General features: G+C 44.8%; 2 protein-coding genes and 1 long non-coding RNA gene across 4 annotated transcripts in view; 2 read left to right on the top strand and 1 right to left on the bottom strand.

The window, feature by feature from the left end:
* Nucleotides 1-301: 301 nt before the first annotated feature.
* On the bottom strand, nt 302-22,515 carry MOGAT1 (monoacylglycerol O-acyltransferase 1). Its single transcript, XM_015277034.4, has 6 exons — nt 22,341-22,515; nt 12,014-12,192; nt 11,644-11,845; nt 7,937-8,111; nt 4,363-4,562; nt 302-1,666 (listed from the first exon to the last, which is right to left on the bottom strand). Exons 1-6 carry the CDS (start codon nt 22,432-22,434, stop codon nt 1,512-1,514), a joined length of 1,005 nt encoding a protein of 334 aa, XP_015132520.1. The 5' UTR covers nt 22,435-22,515; the 3' UTR covers nt 302-1,511.
* On the top strand, nt 10,028-12,154 carry LOC121111486. Its single transcript, XR_005862200.1, has 2 exons — nt 10,028-10,426; nt 11,561-12,154. It is a non-coding gene; the product is annotated as an uncharacterized LOC121111486 (long non-coding RNA).
* Nucleotides 22,516-23,159: 644 nt separating the features above from the next.
* Nucleotides 23,160-25,936, top strand: part of FARSB (phenylalanyl-tRNA synthetase beta subunit) — a 34,414-nt gene continuing 31,637 nt past the window's right edge. The window contains exons 1-5 of one of the 2 annotated variants that reach the window (XM_040705542.2): nt 23,160-23,250; nt 23,593-23,648; nt 24,407-24,591; nt 24,894-25,048; nt 25,628-25,700. In XM_040705542.2, the coding sequence (XP_040561476.1) occupies nt 25,683-25,700 (18 nt within the window). In that variant the 5' untranslated portion in view covers nt 23,160-23,250; nt 23,593-23,648; nt 24,407-24,591; nt 24,894-25,048; nt 25,628-25,682. 2 annotated transcript variants of the gene reach the window in all.

Raw genomic sequence — 25,936 nt, 5'->3', positions numbered from 1 at the left:
TTTGCTAAGATTTTTTCTTTCCAAGGTTTTAACTCTCCCCAAAATCCCCACTGCGTTTCTCCTGAGGAGACTCCAATGTGCTCAGCACCCCCTGGGCAGCCAGCACTGCTACCCACACCCTGTGCTGGGCTGCCCATCTGCAGACAGCCCATGCAGCCCAACGTGCCCGTGTGTGTCCTGTCAAAGCACCCAACCCACACAGCGCTCAGGCACCAAAGCTGCCCAGGGCAAACCAAGCATTTGTCAATAAAAGGAGGTCCGCTAAGGTCCACACACAGACGGAAAGCATTTACAAAGTGAAGAATTTCATGAAAAAGTTTAATAAAATACTATAATTCTCTTCACACATCATCATCTCAGTGACCTAGGCACTTCAGCTGAAAAGGAGTTTGGCTACGATGTTTCTTCCTCTTAGATGCACATCCACATTTAAGATAAACCCCTCCAATCTAAGCAGCTGTTTGTACACAGAGCATCCTCTCAAACCACCGCACGGCAGAGCTGTGCTCCCACTGCCCTGGGGCAATTACAGCTCTATCACACGGACACAGCTCCCCACGTACCTCCCCACATCTATCAGTGGGGAAGAAAGAGGCATAAATCAAGTACACTTTCTTTGGTGAAGTGTCAGAACTTGACTTGAACAAATGCCACCTTCCTTCCTTTTGTGGCAGTGCTTGGCATATAACTTCTGGTCTGCACAAGAGGTGAAATTCACACCATTCCCACACTAGTTTCATGGCATACTTCTGCTGTCCTGCCATCTCCTGTGAGATTAGAACTACTGAACAAAGCTGCTTCGTCTTACAAACTGATGATCCAAAATATAGCTTGTCCAAAAGGCCACATTATTCAGTGCTTCCCACCACCCAGCATATACATGCACACAGAATAACTCAACACACCGTTCTTCCTCCCAGCAGAGTCTGGCCTGCTCCATCAGTTGGACAAATCACTTTTGCTGGTTGCCCTATTCAAGGCAGAAAACTCTTAATTATTCACAAATTCACACGTAAATGGCTTGTAGTGGCCATCTACTGAAAACATACAGCTTCATTTCCAAGGAAGAGCAGACGACTTGATGTTCAGAAGAAAACTTGCTGTCATATTTGGCACGTGTTGGTAGAACTCCCAGCTTCCAATGACAGACCTCGGGGCTATATACTTTTCCTGCTCTTGATGTCATGCTGGGACAACGTCCTCTGCTCAGGCTGTGGTAAAGTACCTGGTAGTAAGAACATCAGTGTTGAGTCTCTCACTGGCATTTTTAGTACCGATGAACCCCAAATGGCAACTCGAAGCAGCACTTGCTTCGAGGCTCACACCCTAAGGATGGTTGGTTGTGTTTTTTTTTTCCATAAGATAAAGATCAATAAACTATTTAATCCCTTCTTAAAATTGTTCCTTACACAAGGCTAATTACAGATTGCAAAACACAGATTGCAAGAAAGACCTCTTTCAGCATACATTTTTTTTTTTCCATGAGATTTGGAATTATAAACTGTAATTTACTACTCAAAGATAAGAGTTTTGTGCTCAGGGATTCCATATTTTCCTTTGTGTTCTTCAAATAATTTTCTGAGTTCCTGCAGATACAGTGCATGTAGCTGCTCAACCTCTTCATTGGTGGGATTTGGGTTCCTTTTTACAAGGATGGGGCTTCCCACTGTAAATCAAACAGAAGAGCAGGATTAGCTTCATCGACATCTCTTTTCAAGAGAAACCACTCTCCCTCCTGTAATAATGGCTCTGCCCCAGCACAGTGCTCTTGGGCCTCATCCTGCCTTTCACAAACCTAATCCCTGGCTCCATTTCTCCGCAGTGTTGCTCAAAGTCTGCATCATTTCAGTTTGGCATGAGAAGAGCAAATGAGGAGGGTTAGCTCTAACTCGGAGCAGTTCATGCCGAACGTACAACCCCACGGGCTGCACACTGCCTTGCCAATGGGGCAGTGCTCCGCAGACACAGTTTAAAACAGCACTGAAGAGATCTCTACCTTCCCACTGTCTTCTGATCTGAATACTACAGGTATCCAATGTGAGGGGCATGCCTCAGCAATGAGCCCAGTCACACAAACACACAACGCTAAAGGGAAAACAGGACTGAAGGAAAGACAGATATCCTATCTACAATCTACACCAAATGGGTATCAATGCACCTGTGCCAGAAATCTCATTGGTTACCTCAGCCTGGTGAGTGGTAGCACTTAAAAACCCCAGAGCCTGTAAGGTGTCTCTGAGCCATACGCTGCCCACAGATATTCCAGACTGAACATCCTCCACGTGTGAGGCTCTGCATGAAACCTGCGATTGTGCTTCTTCAGCTGGGGCAAATCTGGAGGGAACATGAAGTAATCCCACAGAAGTCCAGAGGGCTGTCTCCTCCACAGTTTATACTGCAGTTTAAATGCAGTTAGCTAACAGAAGCTTCCCATGATCTCAGTGCTGTGTTGTTCAATCACTACAATTTTTGAAAGCTGCTCTCCTTTCATTGGAAATGAATAGAGGAACAGAGCATAACAGACCTGATAAAGATTACAGAGGATCTAATCAACTCTCTGCTAGAAAAACAGAGAGCTAAGAGCACCCCCAGCAGTTTTCAGAAACACCTGAAAATCCCTTTCAACACATATTGCTGATTCAAATTGGATGGTGTTGACTAAAGGGAAGTGCAGCCAGAACCTTAGAGGGGCTGACTCTGCGTGCTCCTCCTGCAGCTTTGGCTGCCAATTGCTCAGAGGGCCGGCAAGGTGCTGAAATCCAGATTTAAGATGGCCAGGGGTGAGAAGCCAGCCCTGAGCTCAGCAATACCTTGAGCAAGGGAAATCACTATCCATCAAACACAGCACAGGAAGCACAGCGTCTGAGCCAGTGCCAGCTCCAGGAGGAGGAGGCTCACTGCTACTTGCCCGTGTTCTCTGCACAGCTAACCAGTTGGGTGAAGCTCAGTGCAGCCCTGCAGCTTTCAGGAGGTGAGCTGACACTTCCAAGCCTGCGTGGAGCCACAGTGTGAGCCCCCCCAGAATGCAGTTTTAAAGCAGAGGCAGCAAAGGCAAGGCTTTCAGGAGATGATATGGGATCTGCTGCAAGACTCTGGTCTTGCTGATCTGTAGCATTACGGTGCTTCAGCCCCGGGCCACCTCTTCCCTGGCAGGAGCTATTAGAATAATGAAGATTTGCCTCTAACTAAAAAAACATTGTAGAGTTCAGAACAGGCAGAAATATCATTAGCCCAATGAAAAACTGCAGAAAATGCATCATTTTCATTCCGGTGCTTTGAAAGCTTCATGGCTTTAAATCAAGTGACATTTTCAGCCTGCTTATGTACAACGTGGGCTTTAAAAATCAAATATTTTCCAAATTATTTCACTAGATGCACTAATTAAACATAAAAAGTGCTACTTCTTTTGTCTTAACTGTATGGGTCTGATTCACACTAAAATAACTTTCACTGTGAAAGGGAGGGCCTTCTTACACGTCCCTTATGGAAATGCCAGACAAGCTCTATTTAGTTTTCTGTAGAAACAGAGTTGACGAGTTCAGAATCCAGCCGAAAAAGATTGATCCATAGTATGTAGGCAACCAACTCTTGCCTTGCACAACCCCCAGCATAACCTTCCTTTTTTTTCTGCCATTTAAAAAAAGAAAAAAAGACATTCAGTCCTACCCTCCAGTGAGAGAAGATGATAAGGATGAAAGCTTTGGGGAAAAAAAGTTCTCTCCCAAACTGCCTGTCAACATGGCATGCATGTTCTTAATTAAATGTGAACGGATCTTCCCATGGGAGGAAAAAAACAACTAAACAAGGGAGTGGGAAGGAAGGAGACACCCCAGGGAGCCGCAGGGCCAACCAAGCAGCAGCCTGCTGAAGGCGTGCTCAACCTTCTCTCCCCAGTACCAGCAAGCACCACGTCGGAACCACCCAGCTCCTTCCAACAGCATTGCCCTGCAGAGCTGCTGCAGTGTCTGCACGGCTTCTCTGCAGGTAAGAAATGAAGGTGCTGAGCCTCTTACAAAGTAACGTCAGCATCCAGAACGCACAGCAGCGGCTGCAGAGCTGTGCCAGCCCTCTGGTATGGGCTGCTCAACCCCTTCTGTTTCCTTGAGGGCTGCTGAAACAATAAGCCTGGGAACAGCTGTGAATGAAGAATGACTTCTGGCCTGGGACAGAAAGGGGAAAAGGAGAAAGGATTTCCCCCTTTGAAAAATGTATGGAGAGGTATATTTTAAATCTCACATGCTTGTCTTAGGCGCACAGTAAGCAGATGCTTCAGTTAGATTCATCCATTTACACAGACATCAATAGAACACTTTGGCATTTTTAAGTAATTACAAACGCATCAGAAAGGCACAAGGAACTCACCAACAGTATGGATCGGCTGCCTGAAAGGTATTAAGCCAAAACTGTACTGAAATACTCCTCGGGCATGAAATAGCGGCAGAGCAAAGCCCATTATCTTTTGCAGCTTCTCCTGTACAGTTCTGAGCCATGAACCTCTGGGGTTTGCAACTTGCTTGAAGAGCTCATTTTCACCAAAGGAAAACACTGGGACCAGATGAGCTCTGTAAAGCAAAGAACAGTGAGGATCCCACCCCAGCCTGCACTTGCACTGTGGTTCACACCAGCAGCATGGAAACTTTCCCAGTAATCAGCACAGAACTTCTGCAGCTCCAGGACTCAGCAGCAGCAGCATTCAACTCTTCTGATACACAGCTGCTTTTTGGCTGCCTCGAGGTTTTGTTTCCAAAAAAGAAGTCATTCACATAGAAGTAGCATTGAGCGTTTGGGCAGTATTCAGCTGTTTGCTCCCCATTACAACCTTTGATTATTCATAATAATAAAAATGGATAATGGTATGTACTGTAATTATGATCTTATCCACCACTACTTCAGCAATTCCACTCTTGTTCCACCGTGTTTTCATCCTTGGCAGGTGAAGAAGCCCCACTGCTAACCTCACGGTGCTCCCAGCAGCAGATCTGAGCCCTTCTCTGGCTGCTGGCTGGAATAATGCACGCATTTGAGCTCAGCACACAAAACATGACAGAAAACAGACATCCGTACAAACAAAAGTACAGTGCCAAACTCCCCCACTGTCCAACTCCCAGTGAACTCCAGACTTCTTGGAACACCATTCTTCAGCTATTATTTTATCAGGGGTCAGATCATACCCACAGAAATTATGCTAACTCACTCTGGTTCCTTCACAGCTGAATGAATTTCCATTCGGTTCATGAACTGTGTTGGAAGGGAAGGCACTGAGCAGTTCCTGGACTAACTACCCAGGGCAGTTGCCTCCAACAGGCAAAAGCACCACTATACTTTCAGTCTCAACAGCAGCCTATCCTACAATTAGGGCTTAGTTTGATGAAACTGCATTCTACGCAGTTTAAGCTTTTAAAAAATGACGAGGGTGATCCTAAGCCATCTCCACAGGGTGTTTTATTTGCTTTACCTAAGCCTTAATTTCACCCATTCCATTCAGCTTGCACTGTCTGTCAGAAAATGCTTACCGTAAAATAGCAGCATTGCTGTAATATTGCAAAGGTGATTTCCCACAGAGCTCTGAACTCCTGAAGAGGAGGCACTGAGGGCAGAGCTGGCTGTAAAGCACTGTGGACAACCAAAACACTGCTTTGGGAGCTTCTCAAGCCTGAGAGTTCCCAAATATTGCAACTCCAACACCCTATTCCAACTGGTGTCTGCTCAAAGGTTAGCTTCTCCAATGCAGCGCATCACCCAGCTGCTTGTAAATCAAGTATTGGAAAGCCTGGTACACACTGTGCTACATAAATACTCCATTTTTTACTACAACACTGAGACAAACAGGAAAATCTTGTGGAGCAATAGCAACCTAAGACTGAGATTTGTTCTAATCTGCATGGTAAAGACTGTTGCAAGACACTATGTAGGAGGTTGTGACAGAGAAATAAGTAATTTCTGATTGTGAAACTAAGGATAAGTTGGCTGATTCATCATTTGTTTCACATTTTTAGGATTTCTTCACTTCATATCAGATACCTGTGTTAGTTGGGACCACAGTGTTGTTTCCAGTAGCACAGACAACTTCAGCTCATACACCCAGAGCATGTTTGCCAAGTTGCCAGCTGAGGAACCAGCACCGTTCTGTACTAGGAGCACAAGAGCCAGGCCAGGGAGCACAACATTCCTGGGCCCTGCATCACCCTTTCCTCATCCTGTATGATGCTGCACGTCTCCATTGCCTTTTCACTTCCACTGAGTTGGAAGATCATTTCAGATTTTGATAACTGTTAGAAACAAACGTTACAAAGGATAAGTAACTACTGGATGCAGAGCCTTTGGCACAGGATCTCAGGACTTCAAAAGCACAACATCCTGTCATCATACAGTCCGACCAGAAGTGATACCAGGATTCCCACACTTCTCCTAACAGCTGTTTCCCTTGAACATGCTCAGACCTCGACTAACCTGCAGCCCAGCAGTTAGGATGATCATGTGTGAGGTGTAGGTAAGCCATTCAGGCAGAGACAGGGCATTATTGCCCTCTCAGAGCGCTCCAGAAACTAATCCTCTTTCTTAAAGAGGATAACAATTACTTGAAACACCAAACTTCATAAGGCAAAAAGTGGCCCTTACTGTGTTTTGTAAGTGCCCTGATCTTGTCATCACATGTGGGGATGCTCTTGAAATCACAAGCACGAAAGGCACAGGAGTATCTAGTTTCTCAATCCAAATCGGCTTAGATGAGAGATAAATACCAGGCTCTGTGAATTGACAGATCAGATGTCTCTGGACATGCTCAAAAAAGCACTTCAATATTCTTCTACAATTTATGGTAGTAAATAAAAACTACTGATGGTGTTTAGGACTCCATTGGAATTACCAGCAGTTGAGCAGGGATTGGTGCCTAAACAGATCTTTGCTCGAAGTCCCAGTTTAAACACAAAAGTGTTGTTTCCGGGTACAAATTACACTAAACTATTACTTTATCAGAGAATAGATCCTTTATGAGAATTCTAGTGATGTTTGTATATAAAAAACTCGTGTAGCTCTTCGGTGTCAGAATATTTCCAGAAAAAATAAAATGGACCTCAGCATCCTATGTGAAAACAGAGCGCTCTCCTCAGAGCCCCCCTTTCTGCCAGTTAATGGTTTAAGAAGAGTGTTACAGATCTGTCAAGGATTAATGTTGGTCTTTCATTGCTTTGCATGTCATATACAACTGTGAGTGTCTGACAGCTTAGCAGAACAAGTCGATGGTTCCACTATTCCTCGTATACAAGATTCTACACCAGTCCAGCGTTAACAGAACTCGCACTGTGTACAACATGCTAAGGATATTAATACCAGCTCTGTTTAGTCATACATTCAAGGATGTCTGAGAGTAAAAAGCATGCTAGCTTCTCTGGAGATTCACTCCAAATATTCCCAGAAACGTACTTCTGTAAAGAACAATCTTTAAAAGAAATTATTCAGAATGAAGATGAAAAGAAATCTGCCTGGACTATGCTTTGCAGTGATTTAATGAACCAGGGCCTAGTGCTCTTATTTATTTATTGGCTTCAAATGATAAGAAAACTCTGTCGTAATATAACTTTAGTATACAGAAGAGAAAACAAAATGGCTGCAGTCAGCAATAAAACCTGAGGTTTACTAACACTGTTTCACAATTCCTACCTTTTGCTACTGCAATATAAAACAACTGAAACAGATCACCAAGATATGCTAATAAGTCCACCTACTGCTCACCAATTATGAAAGGCAAAAGGGATTTTTCAACACTCACAGATTGGATCTAGGAGCACAGACTGGCTCTTATGTCAGATATCTGCACATACATACACAAACAGTTCTTTCAAATTCTAATTCTGAGTTTACTATATATAGTATGTACTATATTTAAGAGTCTGCATTCAAAGTACACTTGGTGGGACAGCCCAGATGGGAAACGTACCCGTATTTCAAGGCCATTTTAATGAAGCCCTTCCTCTTGAGGATGTTCAAAGTCAAACTCCCCGGATGCGCATTCAGAGATTCCTCTGCTCCTCCGATGACAATGATGGATGCATGGCCGCCTCCCGCATTATTCAGCACGTATGAGACGCTCTCCTTGGAGGCAGAAACCATTCCTTTAGGAGCAAACATTTCGAGAGTGATTCACTACAGCCTCATCTGCAAGTACTGTGGAGTTCATGAAATACTTTTCAATAGTGTCTAAATGATGTTTCTAAACATTTACAGCACGTGACAAGAGTTTAAAGATTTGGGTTCAACCTCTTCACTCTACAAAAGATTTGGACTTAGATCTAAGTCCTTTAACTTCATGCCTAGGAGCTAAAATGGTTTGCCTACTACAGAAATCTGAGATCTTCAAGGAAAAGTACGCCCTTCTGCCCACTCTACTCAACTCACTCCCACACTCCATGTCAGAAAACTGGACAGCTGAATTGCAGCAGATATCGCTGGGGCAGCAGCTAAAGCCATAAAGCACAGAGGGCTTAACAGAATGATTGGTGAACTTGTTAACTTAAACACAGATCTGTGGTGCCAAGCTGATTCCCTTCCCTTCAGAGCTCTTAGCAGCAGCTTCAGAGAAGGCAGTGGCACAGCAGTGTTAGAAGAAGCAGGAAAGGCTCAGCTGTTTCAGCTTATGATGACTACACCAGCTTATTCCCTAGTAACCAGGACCTGCCACTCAAACTTATTGAGGCTAATCTCTTCTTGCTAGAACAGCAGTACTTTCCTGGTGCTGCTGCCATACTGATACCTCTACCCAGAGGCACACTGACATATGAGCCCGTAGTATTGACTCAGACCTTGCTCTAAACTTGGTACACTGAGAAATCCCCTTACTAACAGAAATATCCAACACCTCCAGAGCTCCTTTGTGCCATCAATTCTTACTGAAAAGACTCATAGTGGTACCACTCACCCAGAAGCCATGTTTAGTTGTATTGTGTTGAATTAATACACGCAGGTTCTAGAATAAACAGTATTAGATACAATCTACTGGTTTTTTTCCACTTTGTGTGGCTTTTATTTGGTTGGTTAGTTTTTGTTTGGTTTGTTCTTGCTGTAGTGTTTTGGGTTTGTTGTTTTGTTTGTTTCGGTCTGGTTGTTTTGTGTGTTGTTTTTACAGGGCTTCCATCAAAGCATGCTCTTTTGGATGCTGAGTGAAGGCTTCTTCTTTCTTTCTCCCACTGAGACATTACAACATGAATTATGAACATCTCACAACAAAAAGCAACAATTATGATCTAGGTTTCAGAGTTGGCTACCAGGAGAAATAGCTTGCTACTGGAGCAAATTCAGAGCACTCTGTAAGAAAAGCTATTTGCCACATATACCTTCACAGTCACTGTTAGTCTGAAAAGGCAGCTGACCTGAGCCCTGCAAGTCATTTGAGTGATGCTCTTTCACCAATCAACACGCATTTTCTCAAAGAGAAACCAATGTCTTTCCCTGGGACAAACCCGTCTTCCTGCTGAAGCGGAGGCAGGGCACTGCTCCCATCACACAGCAGCTCAGGGAGGAAAAGGCTCAGGAAGAAAACAGTATGCTACAAGCATGGCTTTCAGTAACATGAACATTTTATAAGTGTTTCATAATTTGACTGATAACCTGTATGATACTGAAGGGTCCCCTTTGGTTTATCAGCCACAGACCAGTGAAAAACAAGCTAAGATGCTGACTATGATGTAGCATGTTTTTACTCAAGATATTTCTCATCTAGCAGGTAAATATTTATTTCTATAGGTCAAGATGGCAATAACATGTAAACTGACTTTCAGGCTAGGCAACGTTCAAATTTGTCATCTTCCATCACTACCAGTCTCTCAACTTTGCAAGCCTGAAAAAATCCTCTAAAATATATCTTTTTTTTTTTTTTTTTTTTTTTTGCATAGAGAGGCATCCAGTGGTAAGCTGAAGTAGATGTAGATTTGCAATTCCAATATCAGTCTAAACATCCTAGGCATGTTTCCCATATGGAGCAAATGAATGGCTTGTCTGAAATCAGCAGCTATGTTACAGACAGGACTCTCCCAAACCTCCTCCTGTCCACTGCACTGTACTTTCTTAAATGCTGCAGTTCAGTGAATTTAAGCAAAATAGCTCCTCTATTAAACCACTGTGGGGAAACACTAGTCAGTGAGGGAACTGGAGTCCTGATCTCATTACACATTTTTCTATTTACCAATCTCTATTGCATGCTATTTTTGTCTTTTATTACTGCACTACTAATGACAAGTATGACTCCTTTATGACATACAGATATGTCATAAAGGACATATATTTCACTGAACAGTGAAAAAAAAGGGTCTGTCTTTACAGTTTACATCTCTGTTAAAATTACACCAGTTTGAAATGTGGGACCTTAGTCAGAAGTAGGTAATTGACTTTTGACTATATCTGTTTGTACTGAGTAGGACTTTAAGCTTTACAGGTGAGAGATTATCCTCAATTTGTTTTTCAAGCATCATTGCACAACGACTGAATGACACTATACCTTCATACGCTGTCCTCTTCTTGTAAATAACTGCTGCTTAGTACCGCTGTCTCTCACTTAGAGGAGAGACCAGCAATTGTTTTTCAGAAAACAAAAATGGCTCAGTGAAATGAGTGGCAAAAGAAAAAACCACAGTCCTACAGTCCTGAAACCCCCCAGTGAATCTATTAGAAGCTCTGTAGGAACCTTTTAGCCATACACACTCCTGACTTTCCAACCAGCAAAATTTCCTTGGTGTCAGGGTTGTTTCTGTGCAAGAAGCACAGCCTCGGGCTAATGTCTAAACCAGAAGTTCAAAAAGCCTCTTTAATTCAATTCCCCACTTTGAGAACCACTTACTAAATCCTTCATTCTCACAACACATTTAGGGTAGGGTGAAGGAGCAGTGATTGCTCAAAAGCCACCAAACAAGTGCCGGAGTTCAGCAAGGGTGGGAGGGCTGAGCTAGGGCAGGTTCTGAGGTTTGGAATGGCAGGGTGGGAAGGGAAAGCAAAGCTCTGGAAAACAGCTCTGTCCAAAGGGTACAGAGAGAGCCTGGGGCTGCTGGAGGCTCCTTTCCCCTTGCCTGGCAGGCAGGCGACAGACAGGTGACATGCCCATTCGGTCCCCAGCTGCCTTAGCTGCTGCTCCCCTTCCTACCTCCTTGCCACATCTAGAAGTAATGGGCAAAAAGCAGTTTTGCAGTGACACTCTTATGATCAGCAATGACTTGACCTGTAACTGTTTATTTGTTCTAGCGAAGATAATATTTTAAAAGGTAGAGATACAGTGTTCGACCTTAAGAATTCAGATTTAATAACTAGTATTAACACCCAACAATTATCTTAGAAGAGCAATTACTTTGGACCTGTTCCTGCTGCAAAGCTCTTTTTTTGCAGTGGATCAGCTGTATTGCGTCTGCTCAGTCTTCCACCACGACCAATTTTAAATAATGATACATCAGACAGTTCAGCAAAATTAACAAAACTTCTCCAAAACTTCAAAATTATTTTGCAACCAGAATTCAGTTCATCATATAACAGGACTAGATTAGCACCAGCACTGATTATTCTGAAGTGAAATTACTTACAGCTTACAGGTACAGGACCACACCCTACGTTTGAAACAGAAGGTAAAAAATGAAGTGAGAGTTATGATGGTCTGCTTTTACCTACCAGCACTCATTACATATTCTCTGAAGAAGGGACAGCCAAACCAGATGGGCATGATATGAAGATACGGAGTAAGTCCTGGAAATAAATTTTTGAAACTTGGACCAGTGCAAAAGTTTCCAAAGGCTCCAGCCACCAGCACCCCATGAGGGTGAAAGCCAAGCAAGTAGTTGTGCTTTGGATCCAAATCTGAAGTCTTTATTAGCTGAAAAAGAGAGACAGTGGAGGACATTGTAATACTTGTATCACAGCTATTCTGGAACACAACAAAGCACAGAGACTGCACGTTGACATATTGACATTAGTGCATGTCAGCGGTTATTCAAGCTGTCTTTTAAAATGTTTACAGTTCGGTGAGAAACCTTTTACCCACCTGAATGGGGAAGTATTCCCTGAAGTAATTCCAAACAGTCCAGTTCCTGACCCACTGCGACCGCCTGCCCCCAGCGCGTGGCGTCTCCCAGTCAACGTACAGCCACACCAGGTACAGGACACCGAGGAACCAGAAGTTGCCCAGAATCAAGAGCACGAATAATCCACAGCAAAACTGCCCTGCAGGAGAAGGAAATGAAACAAAAGTCACATAGCTACTACTAATCACTGTAGGACTGGTTGGTTGGTTGGTTGGTTGAGGTTTTTTTGTTTGTTTGTAGGCCCTGAATTCCCATTGTTAATGTGGATGCCACTCAGAATGTACACACACTGAAGTTAGCTTGTTCATACTGCATGGAAAATAACAAAATAAAAAAGATGTGATATTCCAGTGAATGTCCTGAAGTTGGCAGAAGAGGTGCTAAATGGAAGATCTCGTATTAACGGGAATGGTGTTGGGCAATTCTTTTCCCTTTCTGCTCCTTTATTTCTCTACCTACATGATATGGATGGTACTTTTCCCTACAAAAGGTGCTCTGTTGCTGACCAAGGAGAAGCACTAGACAAGGCCAAAATACCAAGAGGTTCCATTTAAGCCTCTGAACATGTCACTGCAAAGAGAAACTCACCATTTCTACAGGGGCACAGTAGCACTTTTACACCCGACTTTCAGACTCAGGCAAAAAAGAACTGTGGCATCCTACAGTATCAATACACACAAAATATTTCATACACAATCCAAAAAACTATTAAAAAAAAAAAAAGATTAAACAGAATATGTTATTTCAGGCTCAAACCTGAAATTCAGGAAAACTCCCTATGGAAACATTACTTTTGTAGGGCTTGCAGAATCTGTGCTCTTTTAGCAAAGCAAACAGATATGGGCAGGCAGCTAAAGCCAGGGAAGCAGTACGTGCTGCTGTCTGCCCTGCAGTACACCTTATATCAGCTGCTTACTCTGGCTTCTTGCAAGCAAAATGCATCAGGTGCATGGATTAGAGTAATTCAGCAGATGCCAGATCCCAAGTGGCATGGGCTTCGGCCCTGTCTGTTCATATGACAGCAAGAAAAACAGGACGTAGTCCTTGCTGGGAGACTCAATAGGCAGAGTTGCATCAAACAGGCATTATTCTGTGGTGCCTTTGAAAGCAGCCTTTTAAGCAGCATGTTGTATGTCTCACAGCTGATGGTCTTTCATGAAGGCAATACCCTTTTGCTTCCCAGAAGGAGCCATACCAATGAAACACCCTGGGCTAGGTAAAGACAGCCGAGTAAAAATGTCACAGAAGTACAGCAGCCAATAATTTGACTAACACAGTGTAAACACTGGCAGCATTTACAACTGAGAAATAAGCAAACGAACCAACAGTAACAAACCACTTGTCTTAGTTAAGATGAGCTTCATTAAAGATTTTCCCTAACAGAGTTAACTTGGGAGCTGGAAGCTGACAGCACATTCCCTATATCAGGGAAGCAGGTTTTGAGCTGTTGAAATCAGAGCCTCACTTGGTATACGGGCACTCCTGCATTGCCTCCAACATGAATATTTATTGTTTCCTTTATTTCTCCCCACTCATCCCTCTTCTGCCCCTCTCTGTGCCTTCAGTGTAGAAATGGATATCTTATCATGGGGCAACTGAGTAGTACTGCAGAATGCAGAAATGGCCAGAGCTGCTGGTTAGACTGTGTAAGAAAGGATGCATATTCCTGGCAGGGAATGAGCAGAAAAATAAGGAACTGCATTTGCTTACAGGAGAGGACAGGGAACAACCCCCAGCCAAAACAGAAGCAGGATCAAACATCCCTGTTGTGAACAGTTGTTTCAGTAGAACCAGGACAGAAAGCTACTGCTTCTGCTTAAACCTCACACAGAGGTACACCTCAGTAAAACTAGAAAAATACCACAGCTGAGACCCACAGACCTTCAAAGTCAGTGTGGAAAACCCCAGAAAACGGCAGCAAGTTCCAGGGAATACCTTTACCGCGGGCCAAGGAACGTGGGTGAAGGAGGACACTCACTTGCACTTCTCCTGAGGGAGAACTCACTGGGAATCCCACACTGGCAACGCTTCAAAATAAGGAATAGAAGGATTTGGAGCCCCTATCTATTCTTTGAAGAAGAAATTGTGAAATACTAGAAATTTCCATGAATGATAATCTGGGCAGGATACCAAGGGTCACAGGTTATATCTGAATAAGAACAATAAGTTTTTTAATTGCCATCAATTAATGAATGTCAAGTTCTCATGAGGAAGTTGGTGTTTATATTCCCTAGCCTTCCCTTCAGAAGCACTTTTGGCTCAATGCAGAATCACGTGGCTTTTAAGTACCAGTTACCTAGCCAAACAGTTGAAAGGGGCCTTGGATCAAAGCATCCTTGCTGTGAAAGCTAATTAAATCAGCAGTGTGAAGTACTAGATAGCACTATTTAATACCATGCAGACAAACATACAGTGGAGACTAGCAGGCTCACTGCTTTGCTTTAGCTAGAACAAAACTGGAGCCAAGGTTACTGCATAAGGTACAGAGTACACTGCCAGCACCTCCTAGAGCTCAGCATCTTGTAGCACAAAGCCCATTTATTACTGCACTCACAAGGAAATATGCAAAGCAAATTCCTTCTACCATACCTCCTTATTATTTCAATGCATTAACTCATAGCAAGATGAGTTAAACACTGATGACTCAAAACCAATGAGCCTGTAAACACAAAACCTGTATTCTCACCTTCAGAAAAGTCAGTGAGCAACCACTTTAAATTCACAGATTCCAGGGAAAAGGTGAACGACATGGAATTTGTCACTTGACTGTATCGTCGCCCCCTCCAATATACTCAGTGTGCACTGTAAGTAATTCTTGAATGAATTTGAATTAAAGCTTTGAAAATATTTCAGTGGTGTTTTGAAGCAGTGGGTGGAAAAAGGAGAACAATATGGATTAGAAGACAAATCAGTACTACAAGACTCCCAACGTCTGGTTTGCCAGCCAAAACTGGGCTGCTGACTTTAAGTTCCTTTTCTCCTCTTTCCCTAATTATAACACAGGGATACCGTTCTGCTGTGAGTCTGATGAAAAAAATCTGTATATTGTGTTAGGTGGTAATACCAGCAGCCATCCTGCCCAATAACGCTTGAACACCTGATGCTTCACTCATTAAATATGACCTGAGATTGCAGCAGCAAGCACCAAATCCATAAAACAGTTAAACAGAACAGAGATAGGAAGTAGGAAACCAGTATGCTGGGTTGATAAACACAGATGATCCTGGCAACTGGAAGCTCCAAATCCACCTGCAGCTACTAAAGAGCTGAAAATGCTTGAGTAGTATCTGCTGTGAGGGCCCCCACATCTAAGATCACCAACAAGAAGAAATGCCTCCCATTGCTCTCAGAGCAACAACAGCTCACACCCAGCCAGTGCAGGCTCTCCAGAGCACTGCAGTAATCAGTACCTTCAGCTTGCCTTCCAAAGCAAGGCCACTCACATTGAGCCCTCTGGGCTGCAGGGTGGCTCAGACAGCCCAAGCTCTGCTGCAGGTCCTGCTGCAACTGCAGTACCTGCACACCCTTAGCACAGCTTCCTGAAAACACACCATGCTGCTGTGTCTTAAATCAATGGGAGGCTGTTAGAGTTGGGCAATTTGAACCTCATCCCTCAGAGGATGCAATAATCGGGACATCTCTATGCCACTGGGATTCTGGTGAATAAATATGCTAGTAGAGATGTGATTTTTAATACTTATACTCTGCTGGGCTTTGAGTATGTGTGCCTACCAATACCTAACACAAGTCTAGCATAGAAAGCAAGCTGAAAACTTCATTTCTTCCCTCTGTGGCCACAGGGGAAAAATAAAGATAGCATCTTCTTTAACAACTGCAGTGACGTACCTACCACAGAACAGACCTTTCCTCACCCTTAGTCTTCAGAGCAGCAACACTTCTGAGCTGTGTGTGAGGAACAGAACGCTGGAGGGAATGCAAAAGGAGAAGAGCACAGCAATCTATTAGTCCCTAATGAACGCTTTTTTCCTCTCTATTACCTCTCAAAGTAACACTGATAAGTTGATATTGTCATTACAAATAATTTCTCCCTGCTTAGTGGATGCTTTTGTTAGGGAAAAGAAAAAAACAACTTGACTTCTGGAAGCACTTTCTAAGTTACCTATAAATAGTAAAGAAAGGGATAGAAAGCACAGGAACTTGCTGCCACTTTCTACCTGTGGCAGATATGAACTCCAAAACAAAACTTACATCTGCAACAAAAAGAAGGCGCCAGCTAATTCAAACTAACAGCATTGGAAAGCAAATGAAATCCACTTGGATTTTGTAGCCATCTCCAGGACAGGGATGACGAGGAGGTCAGCATTTGTTGAATAGATCCCCGTCCCTTCTCGGTGTATCGGTCGCAGTTCAGAGCCACAGTCACAGGGTATTTGAGCATTCCTACCCAGGGAGTTGTATTTCAACACTACCCCGATAACAAATACAAATCCTCAGATGCCAAAGTTTGGAAGGTTGGTTTAAAAACATGTTTACTCTGCAATTTGGTCATATTTTCAAGCAAGCATATCTTCCATTGGCAAATACTGATAAACTAGAGATACAGAGCATTAGGCACTACTAGCTGTTAGAGCAGTCTGGATACAGTAAATCCCTCAGTTACTAATTACCAAATCCTGAGACAGCATGCCAAAGAACATATAAGTCTATACACTTCCTACACCTTTTATTCCTCCTTAGGAAATCAGTGTTAGTTAAGCTCAAATACAGGTTGCCACACTAGATGGCCATTGGTCTGACACAGCACAGCCATTTTTCTGCTCTTGTATACACACAGACATGGCTAAATTCCCTCCCTAAGATGCAGGTAAGAGATGCAGCTAGCATTCCTAGAAATACTAGTCAGTCAGGCATCAGCAAATACCCTGTTATTCTGTGATCATACATCAGTCCCCGCCCGAGGGTCAGCAATACACATCCGGGATAGACGAGAACAGAGAGGCAACAAAACAAGCATGCTATCAGCCGGCTAGCCAGGAAGGGCTCATGGCTTTCAGAGCAACTTGTTTGCTAAAGAGAGAGAGAGAGAGAGAAGAGCAATGTTTTGAAGAAGAATGAGATAGTGGTTTTGCCAGCCAGCTACAGCTGATGAATCAGTTCAGCACAGGGTAACAAAACATCAATAAATGTTTGGGGAAAAGGTTATTTTGTTTTCTGTATGAGCACATCACACCACACACCTGCTTTCTCATCACTTGTTATTCCAGCAGCAATATCTCACTGTGTGGCAACTGTTTCATCACTTTTATTATATTGGGGAATCCAGAGCCACAACTCAAACTGTCTCTGACCAAATTCAGCTAAGGGTGTTTCATCCTACATGCACAGAAGTTCAATTACTAGAGGACAATGTGCACATCAGTATACACCGATTCCTTTGGCATATTTGTGGCTTCATGCATATTCTAGTTTTTATTATGTATTGATTTAATACTATTATTTTACAAAGAAACACAGAAGTGCAGGTGTAACACTCGCTTCCCAGCTCCCCAGCAAGGACAAGCCCAGCCCCACCACTGCTGGGCCTAGAAAGTAAGCCAAAGAAGGGGCACCACGTGTGCCTCGTCTCAAAACTAAATCCTGGTACCTTGCCTGAGGATTGAACACATTTTATCTCTCTCCTTCACCTCTTACTCTGTTGCTTGATTTAGGTATATCACAGAGGAAGAACAAGACATAGCACTTGAACCAAATTTAACAAAATTAAATTACTTTGCCTTGAAACAAAAACTTAGATCTACCTCCTGCCCAGGTAACCATCTCCTACTGATAGGAGCTGAACCTCATTCACAGATACGCAGTCACACAGCTCACCTCTGTAACCCACTTAGGGACTCAGTTATTATGTGAGGAACAGAAAACCCACACTGGTTCCTAGTGGGAGAAGATCAGACATACAGCTAACCGTAGCAGAACGCATTCAGTTAAGATTCTTAAGGAAAAGACTGCCAAGCTTAAAAACAAAAACCACAGAATCATAGAATACCCTGACTGGGAAAGGATCCTCGAGTATCCTCAAGTCCAACTCCATGCCTCCACTCAAGACCACCCAAACCCAATGCCTGAAAGCGGTGTCCCAACGCTCCTTGAACTCCGGCAGCTCAGGGCTGTGCCCACCGCCCTGCGGTGCAGAACCTCCCCCTGACCCCACCTGGCCCTCCCCAGCACAGCTCCATGCCGTTCCCTCAGGCCCTGTCGCTGTCACACAGAGCAGAGCTCAGCGCTGTCCCTCCGCTCCCTGTGAGGAGCTGCAGCCGCCATGAGGGCTCCCCTCAGCTCTTCTGCTCTGGGCTGAACAAACCCAGGGCCCTCAGCTGCTCCTCACACCTCCTGCCCTCCAGACCCTTCTCCATCTTTGCAGCCCTCCTCTGGATGCACACTGCTGGCCTACATTCAACTTGCTGTCAACCAGAAACCCCAGATCCCTTTCCACAGGACTGTTCATCCAGGACTGCACAATCCAAGGTGCAGAATCCAGCACTTGCTCTTGCTAAATTTCATGTGGCTGGCAATTACCCAGCCCTCTGATTTGTCAAGATCTCTCTGCAAGGCCTCTCCACCCTCAAGGGAGTCAACAGCTCCTTCCAGTTAGCATCGTCTGCAAACTTATTATAACTTCAAGCCCTGTATCCAAGCAGTTAATGGAAACATTAAAGAGAATTGGCCCTAAAATGGAGCCCTGTGGAAGCCCACATCAGTAATAGCCCTCATGTTCATTGCCTGTCACAATTTATTTTGAGAATGGGATGCAAGATGGGAGCAATGCAAGCTCTCTGCTCTTGCCCCTAGTCAGTCCAGCAGCACTAGCAAGCATGCAGATATTTCTCCAGGTGCCATTCTGCTTGGGGTTTGACTGAAAACAGCACAGGCAGCCCAGGAGCAGACAGCAGCACACAGCACCAGGCACTGCGTGAGCCTGGAGTCAGACCTGCCCTGAGACTGCCAGCCCCTGGCCAGGCCAATGAACAGTAAGTAATTACAGGCATAAAACTACATTCACCAAAATCATATCTATGTGCTGTTTCAGCAGCGAAGCACTAACGATTTCACATTGAGCTTCAGCCTGAAGCTTTTCTGGATATGACCACAGCAGATTTTGATGCTTTGGTTTCCTAGACTCCAAGCTGATACTTTTCTTTTAAAAGCAACAAGCCCATTTAGAACACTTTTCTCTTTCCTGGAACTTGACCTAAACTACTGTAGCCTGCTGCACTTAGAGCGTGTGAGAAAGCAGCACAGAGCAGGAAACAGTTAGACTAGCTCCTAGATACAGCTCATGGTATTTCAGAGTTCATTTTTGCTTCTGGAGTCATGGATAACCTACAGAAGAACCAGGGCTACAATAAAAACTTGTGGTTTTTTGTTGTTTGGTTTTTTTTTTTTCTGTTTGAGGGCAAATTTTGGCAGCTTTCATTACAGAACAGGAAAGCACAGGAACTTACACTCTGCATTTTAAGGAGGTTCCTTTTGTTTAATGAAATGCTGTGTACATCTATACAGCTTTTTAGAGGCAGAGGCATGTTTATTCTGCCTACGCTCTAAAGCAGAATACGTTTGCAGTACAGACCTAGCCTGGGCCAGTAAGCAAAGCAAAGAAGCAGAACTTACCTGTCCTTTGTTGACTGATTAGCTCTTTCTACAAGTGGTGATAAGCGATTGCAAACTGAAGATTCACAGTGTGAGGTAACTATTGCACACATACTTCAGCCCAAACTGCCCACAGCCTTCAGTCTTAGCAGGAGGGCATTTTCAACCACACTATGAAAACCATGCGGCAATGTAACAATGGAACCCTGGAGAGCAAGGAGCAAAGACCATCACAAAGCACTTTTTACAATACATGTAGGTACTCTTTAAGAGTCCCAGCCAGAAAGACAAAAATCAGTGCTGTATTTCCAGAGTCTTATAACCAAGTTCACACCTGAATTCAATGTTACAACAGACTCAAGCTCCTCTTACAGCACCAAACCACATTTTCATAGCCTGTTTCCCAGATTTCAATGATGTCTTTACCTGGTTCAACTTTTGTCTTTGCAGGCACTGATTTTTAGAGTTCTCCAACTTCATCTATTCATTCTACTGGGCTATTTTATTCAGCCTAGGCTGAAAAAGCACATCCTAGATGAGCAACTGTTGGAAAAAAAGCCAATACCCTACTTATTCACCGTATAATATCTATAATAGAAACTAGTAGTTACCATCTCGTGTTACCTGGAGGTTTTATGTGAGAAAGGCTGACTTTACAGGAAAGCCTTGCCTGGTATAAACTAGTTCGAGCCACACTAAAAAAAAACCAAAAACCCACAATAATAATACCCACTCAAACACCATCCCCAGCCCCACAACCTCCTCTGTGACCAATTCACACAGTATTCCACTTGTGCCTGGGTATTCTCTGCATGACCTGAAAGCATCACTTTCCAATTCAAGAACTTACGAACTCTTTCCACATCTGGTAGTTCAGTGAGCACAAAAAGGATAAAGGACAGCTAAACATCACCACAATCCAGAAGACTGAGAATGAACCTATTGTTTTGGTTCTTAAAGTTATTTAGGATTCAACCAGGTGACCTTTTTCTGGATCCAAGTGAAATTTTTTAACCCTCCCATTCTGACTGGCACGTGACTGAAATGGTGCACCTATAAAATGGCAGGGTCACTTCAGAAAGCTTGAACAGTAAGTGAAAGTACAGGCAGATTATTATCAGCATCAGTTCACCCTCTTTTTGAACATTAGCAAACAGTTTCAAGGCCAGGCTGGATGTGGCTCTGGGCAGCCTGGTCTGGTGGTTGGCGACCCTGCACGTAACAGGGGGGTTGAAACCAGATGATCATTGTGGTCCTTTTCAACCCAGGCCATTCTATGGTACGATAAGATAGTTCACTCACAATATTCAATGTAAGCAGCCATAAGACCACCTCCTTGCTGACTTTCCTTGACACTTGTTCCCAGGCAGTGCCAGCTGCAGAAGACAGCTGCCTGCTTCTTCTACTTAACCTAGCAAGGGGGAGATTTCTGCTGCTCATTCACTCTAAGCAAGCATGGAATGACAGGATTTTCTGTATTCCTCAAGGAAGTAGCAGCACTGCCACCACATATGCTGGGATAAAAATTGTTTTCTCCCACTGCTACTTGGCATCCACCATTCTATTTAAACCAGAATAATGAGATATGCCAAGATTTAATTCAGTAATAGAGACTAAAAAGCACAGACTATTTGCAATGTAGCCACAGACATAAACAACTGGACATCATATGTCCAACCACATATAATTTAAAGGTAACAAACTAGACAAACGCTAAGGGTAAGTCTGTAAAGATGTTCCATATCCTCCGTGCTTCCCTCATGTACATAAGTGATTTGGGCACGGTCAAATAACCCTACAGCAGTCTGAAACACATCACACCTACATCTGAATGACAACATATTTCAAGGATGTACAAGAAGTGCACGCATTCCCTTCCTCCATGCAAATCCTGAAGCACAGATGATGGTGAAGCATTCCAGGGTTACAGGCAGTCGGTCACACCATACTTTGGGTCAGGTCTGCCCCATAGAGTACTCACACAGAGCCTTGCTAATCTACATGGACTGGAGATCTGGTCGCAGGGGATTATGGCTCAGCTTACCTGATGAAGTGACTCATTTTATCAAGTTGCAGATAACTACCCATCAGATTTGCTGCTGCGAATAGATTTTTCAGTGGTAAGAGCCTACCAAACTATGAGGAAAGTTCTCTACAATTGGAAGAACAAGTTCACTAGGTAAAACTGTCAGGATCGCTTTCTTGAAGCAAGTACATTCTTCATTAACGTACTGAAGTGGCTGTGTTACTGGCTGGCAGTTCACTCAAGCTGTCAATCTTTGTCGATCTTTATTAATCACCTACTTAAATGAAAAGTTCATTGAATTACAGCATATTAAGCTATTCGACAGCAGCATCAATAAAGTCTTTAGGGGGCATTCCCTACCAATTGGCGTTAGCTGTCAGCAACCTGGCGGGCAGCTCAGTGAGGATGCCGTCCCTAGCGTTTTAAGAACGTTTTTAAAAGAACCCATAGAAAGGAAGAGATCCAGCAGAGAAAAGCCAAGCGGAGCCGGCAGGGAAGAGAAGCGCCCGTCCCAGAGGCGCGACGTCCCGCCCGCCCGGGGCCAGCAGCGGGCACGGCAAGGGGCGCACCGCAGCCCACAGGTGTCCGCGGCAAGAAAACCCCGATTCGACCCTTATCGTTCAGGGCAAAGACGGGGAAGGAGAAGGGGCCGTTACCCAGCAGGAGGAAAGAGAAGATCCACTGCAGCACCGCGACGGTCTGGATCCTCCTCTTCAGGGGGACATTGATGGGAGCGAAGCGGACCTTCATGCTGAGCCGCGCGGGCGCCGAGCGGGAGCAGGGGAGGCACGCAGCGCCCGGCCCGCACCTGCCGCCTCCTGCCCGCGCCCCGCCCGCCGCCAGCGCTGCCCACGGCCGGCACGGCTCCAGCGGGCGGGGCCGGGCGGCGGGGGCGGGGCCGGGCGGCGGGGGCGGGGTCCGGGGCCGGGCCGGGCGGTGCGTCTCGCGGGGCTTCCGGGCGCTCCGGCCCCGGCGGTCGCCGCTCCGCTGCCCGTAGCCTCATCTCCCCGTGCGGAAACCCCACGTCCGCGCCTCAGCAGCACCCACGGCCCCAGCGCCCGATCGTCCGCGCTGGGCCCCGCGGGCAGCTCCGCGACGCGCGCTGTCTCTGCGCGGGTAGGAGCGGCGCTCCCACAGCGCGCCTGGGCCGCTCCCTCCCCGCTCCCCGCGCCGAGGGCACCTCGGCTCTCGCGGGGTAGACCAAGAACGCAGAGCCACCTCAGCGCTCGGTTTTAACTCCATTTTTAATCGAACCGGCGTGGACACAGCACGCACGCCCACTGTAAAAAGCAACTGAGCTCCAACCAACCGACGGCCCCGATCACCACCGACTCCGCGGCGGAAGAGGCCCTCAGCCCCGCTGTAGCTGCCCGCCGCTCTGCCTCCTCTCTCGGCACAGGCGCGGGCGGCGCCGCGTCAGGCGCTGTGTCAGGCGCTGCGCAGGGCGCCCTCGTGCGGCGGGGGCCTCGCTGTCCGTAGCGCAGGCGCGCAGCGTGCCGGGCGCAGCCATGCCGACCGTCGGCGTGAAGCGAGACCTCCTCTTCGAGGCGCTGGGCAGGAGCTACAGTGAGTGCGGCGGGCGCGGCCCCGCGGGCCGCAGCGGGGGTCGGCGGGGCTGCCGGGGGCGCGCTGCCCGTGCGGACGGCTCAGGCGTCCGTCTGTGCTCTGTCGGTACTGTCGCCCCGGAGCGGCCGCCGCGAACATAGCGCGGCCAGAAACACGCCGGGCGCTGAGGGAAATGCTGCTCACATGAGAACGTGAACAAAATCCTCTGTGAGACTTTTACCCCTTTTTCTCAATAGCCATTTGAAAATGTCCAAAATAAACACGAAATGTAATAAAATCTGAGTTCTGCTTGTAAAGCAACGCTCACTTTTTTTTTTTTTTTTTTTTTTTTCTCCTTCGCAGCCGATGAGGAATTTAATGACCTCTGCTTTGAGTTCGGGTTGGAGCTGGATGAAGTTGTGAGTAGCATCGTGCATTTGTTGCCTTATGGGTAGATGCAGCAGCCTGGCAGCATTTGTGTCTGTATGGACGTATGGCACAGCCGAGGGCTGGATGTGGCTCTGGGCAGCCTGGAATGGTGTTTGGCGACCCTGCACATAGCAGGGGGTGAAACTCGATGATCATCGTGGTCCTTTTCAACCCAGGCCATCCTGTGATTCTCTGATCACTGGCAGTGAGTTCCCCAGGGCAGTGTTGAGCCCGTGCCTTCTGGAGGACAACAAATATCCAGGCAGGGCCTGGAGGATACCATGGGGCTGTGGGCTGTGGGCAGGGCTTCAGCATGCCCTTCTACACATGCAGTCCACCAGCAGTACAGCAGCAGGCTCGTCAACCTGAAACGTCCTCATATCACTGCATAGTACTGTCCAGAGAACATAACGTACCCTACGTTCTTGTTACTCCTGGCACCAGCTGTGTTAACACAGGTGGTTTGAATCCAACAAGAACAACATCCAAAAACTTACTGTCTTGGGAACAGGAGACCCTGAAGCGGCACACTGCTATGGTTTGGGGAGCTTGGCTCTCTGCCTCCTGTCCTTAAGTCTCTGGCCAGTTTAGATAGCAGCATAAGGATGGCTGTAGGCCATGTGTTAAACATACTTTGAAAGATACGTTTGGCCTTATTTTGTACACATTTTTGTGTGAATGCCACAAGTATGTTTGCCCTGGACATTCCATTACCTGAGTTGTAATTAGTGTATTTTTTTTTATCCAGGATCTATACCTGTGAGAGTTTGCTGACCGTACAGTCTGTATCCACATACGTCTTGAGAAGCACACCACATTTTGTCCTTGTTTTTTAATTGAAATTAATTACCCAAACATCATATGTTGTGCTGAATTTCACAATAGGCCTGACGCTACAAATCTTTGCTGATTTGATTTGTAGCAGAAAATAAGGTCTGTGTTCTCTGCTGGGGTCTGCCTGCCTGGAGACTTGTGTTTCTATTTTCAAAGTTCAAATTCTGATAGCAAAGTTTTCTCTTGATAGGCTGCACTGCAATCTTGACATCTGAGAAAAAGGTTGATTTTGCACTACTTTTGGTACTTGGCATGCTTATTTGCTATATAAATCCAAATAATGTTTTTTAAACTTCTTAAATTAATATTGTTTCCTATTATCTCACTGTCATAGCACTGTGAATGTTAAGATATTTCAGGTTAAAAAAAAAAAAAACAAACCATATTTTTCTTGATTTCAGACATCTGAGAAAGACATTATAAGTAAAGAGAAAGGTGAAGGAAAGGCAGAGGGTGCATCTGAGACTGTTCTCTATAAAATTGATGTTCCTGCCAACCGCTATGATCTTCTTTGCCTCGAAGGGTTGGTCCGAGGACTGCAGGTCTTTAAAGAAAGGTAACAGAGAGTGAGATAGTTGTGTCTTGGGTTATTTGTTTGAATGAGAGTCCATTTCTGGTGAACAACTTTGCCACTTGGTTGGGTTCTGAGGACATTCTGATGTATAAATCAGCCGTATTTGTCAGACGTCCATATGTTTTATGATTGTTCCTCTGGGGAGGACCTGTTAAGTGCTTTTTTAAGACTGAACCAGAGTGTTACATTTTGAATCTGTTCTCAAAGTTTTTCAACTGCTATTCCATTTGAGACTTATTCTCTGTAAAGAACTCCTGCAGTGGTACTTCCTTGTGCTCCTCTGTTATAAATACTGACAGAAATAATTTATTTCACTTCTGTTATGACTTTATCTTCTTGAGAGCTTTCTTTCTATTTTAGTTATGTGTTTACCATTCAATAGAAAATTTGAGGTTTAAACAGCATAAATATAATCTACGTACTCAAATTCCAATGTCCGAAACGAGGACAGTTGCCAACAAAATATTCTACATACAATTGCTCTTGCACTTCTAAAATGCTTTCTGAATTCTGCACATGTTCTGTTCTTTAGTTACATATTTATTTCTATCTTGATTCTAGGATAAATCTCCCTAGGTATGAAAAGATAATACCAGCTAAAGGTGAAGGTCAGAAGATGATTATCACTGAAGAGGTAAAAGTACTGCCCCACTGTATATTTACTGAAAGTTTCTGAACCGTGGAGATAATATCAGTAGCAATTCTATGACTGCAGTGAGACCAGAAATCTTAATTACAGAACAAGATGTAAAGAAATGTTAATGCCTTTACTCAGCGTGATTTATTTTTAGGGACGATGAAGGGAAGGAATAACAGGCAAATTATTCTGGGTGAGCCTAATTGCAGATCAGCTCAAAGCTTCAGACATTT

Source organism: Gallus gallus, chromosome 9, assembly GCF_016699485.2.
Source record: "Gallus gallus isolate bGalGal1 chromosome 9, bGalGal1.mat.broiler.GRCg7b, whole genome shotgun sequence".
NCBI classification, from domain to species: domain Eukaryota; kingdom Metazoa; phylum Chordata; class Aves; order Galliformes; family Phasianidae; genus Gallus; species Gallus gallus.
This window is presented reverse-complemented; position numbering and strand designations above follow the sequence as displayed.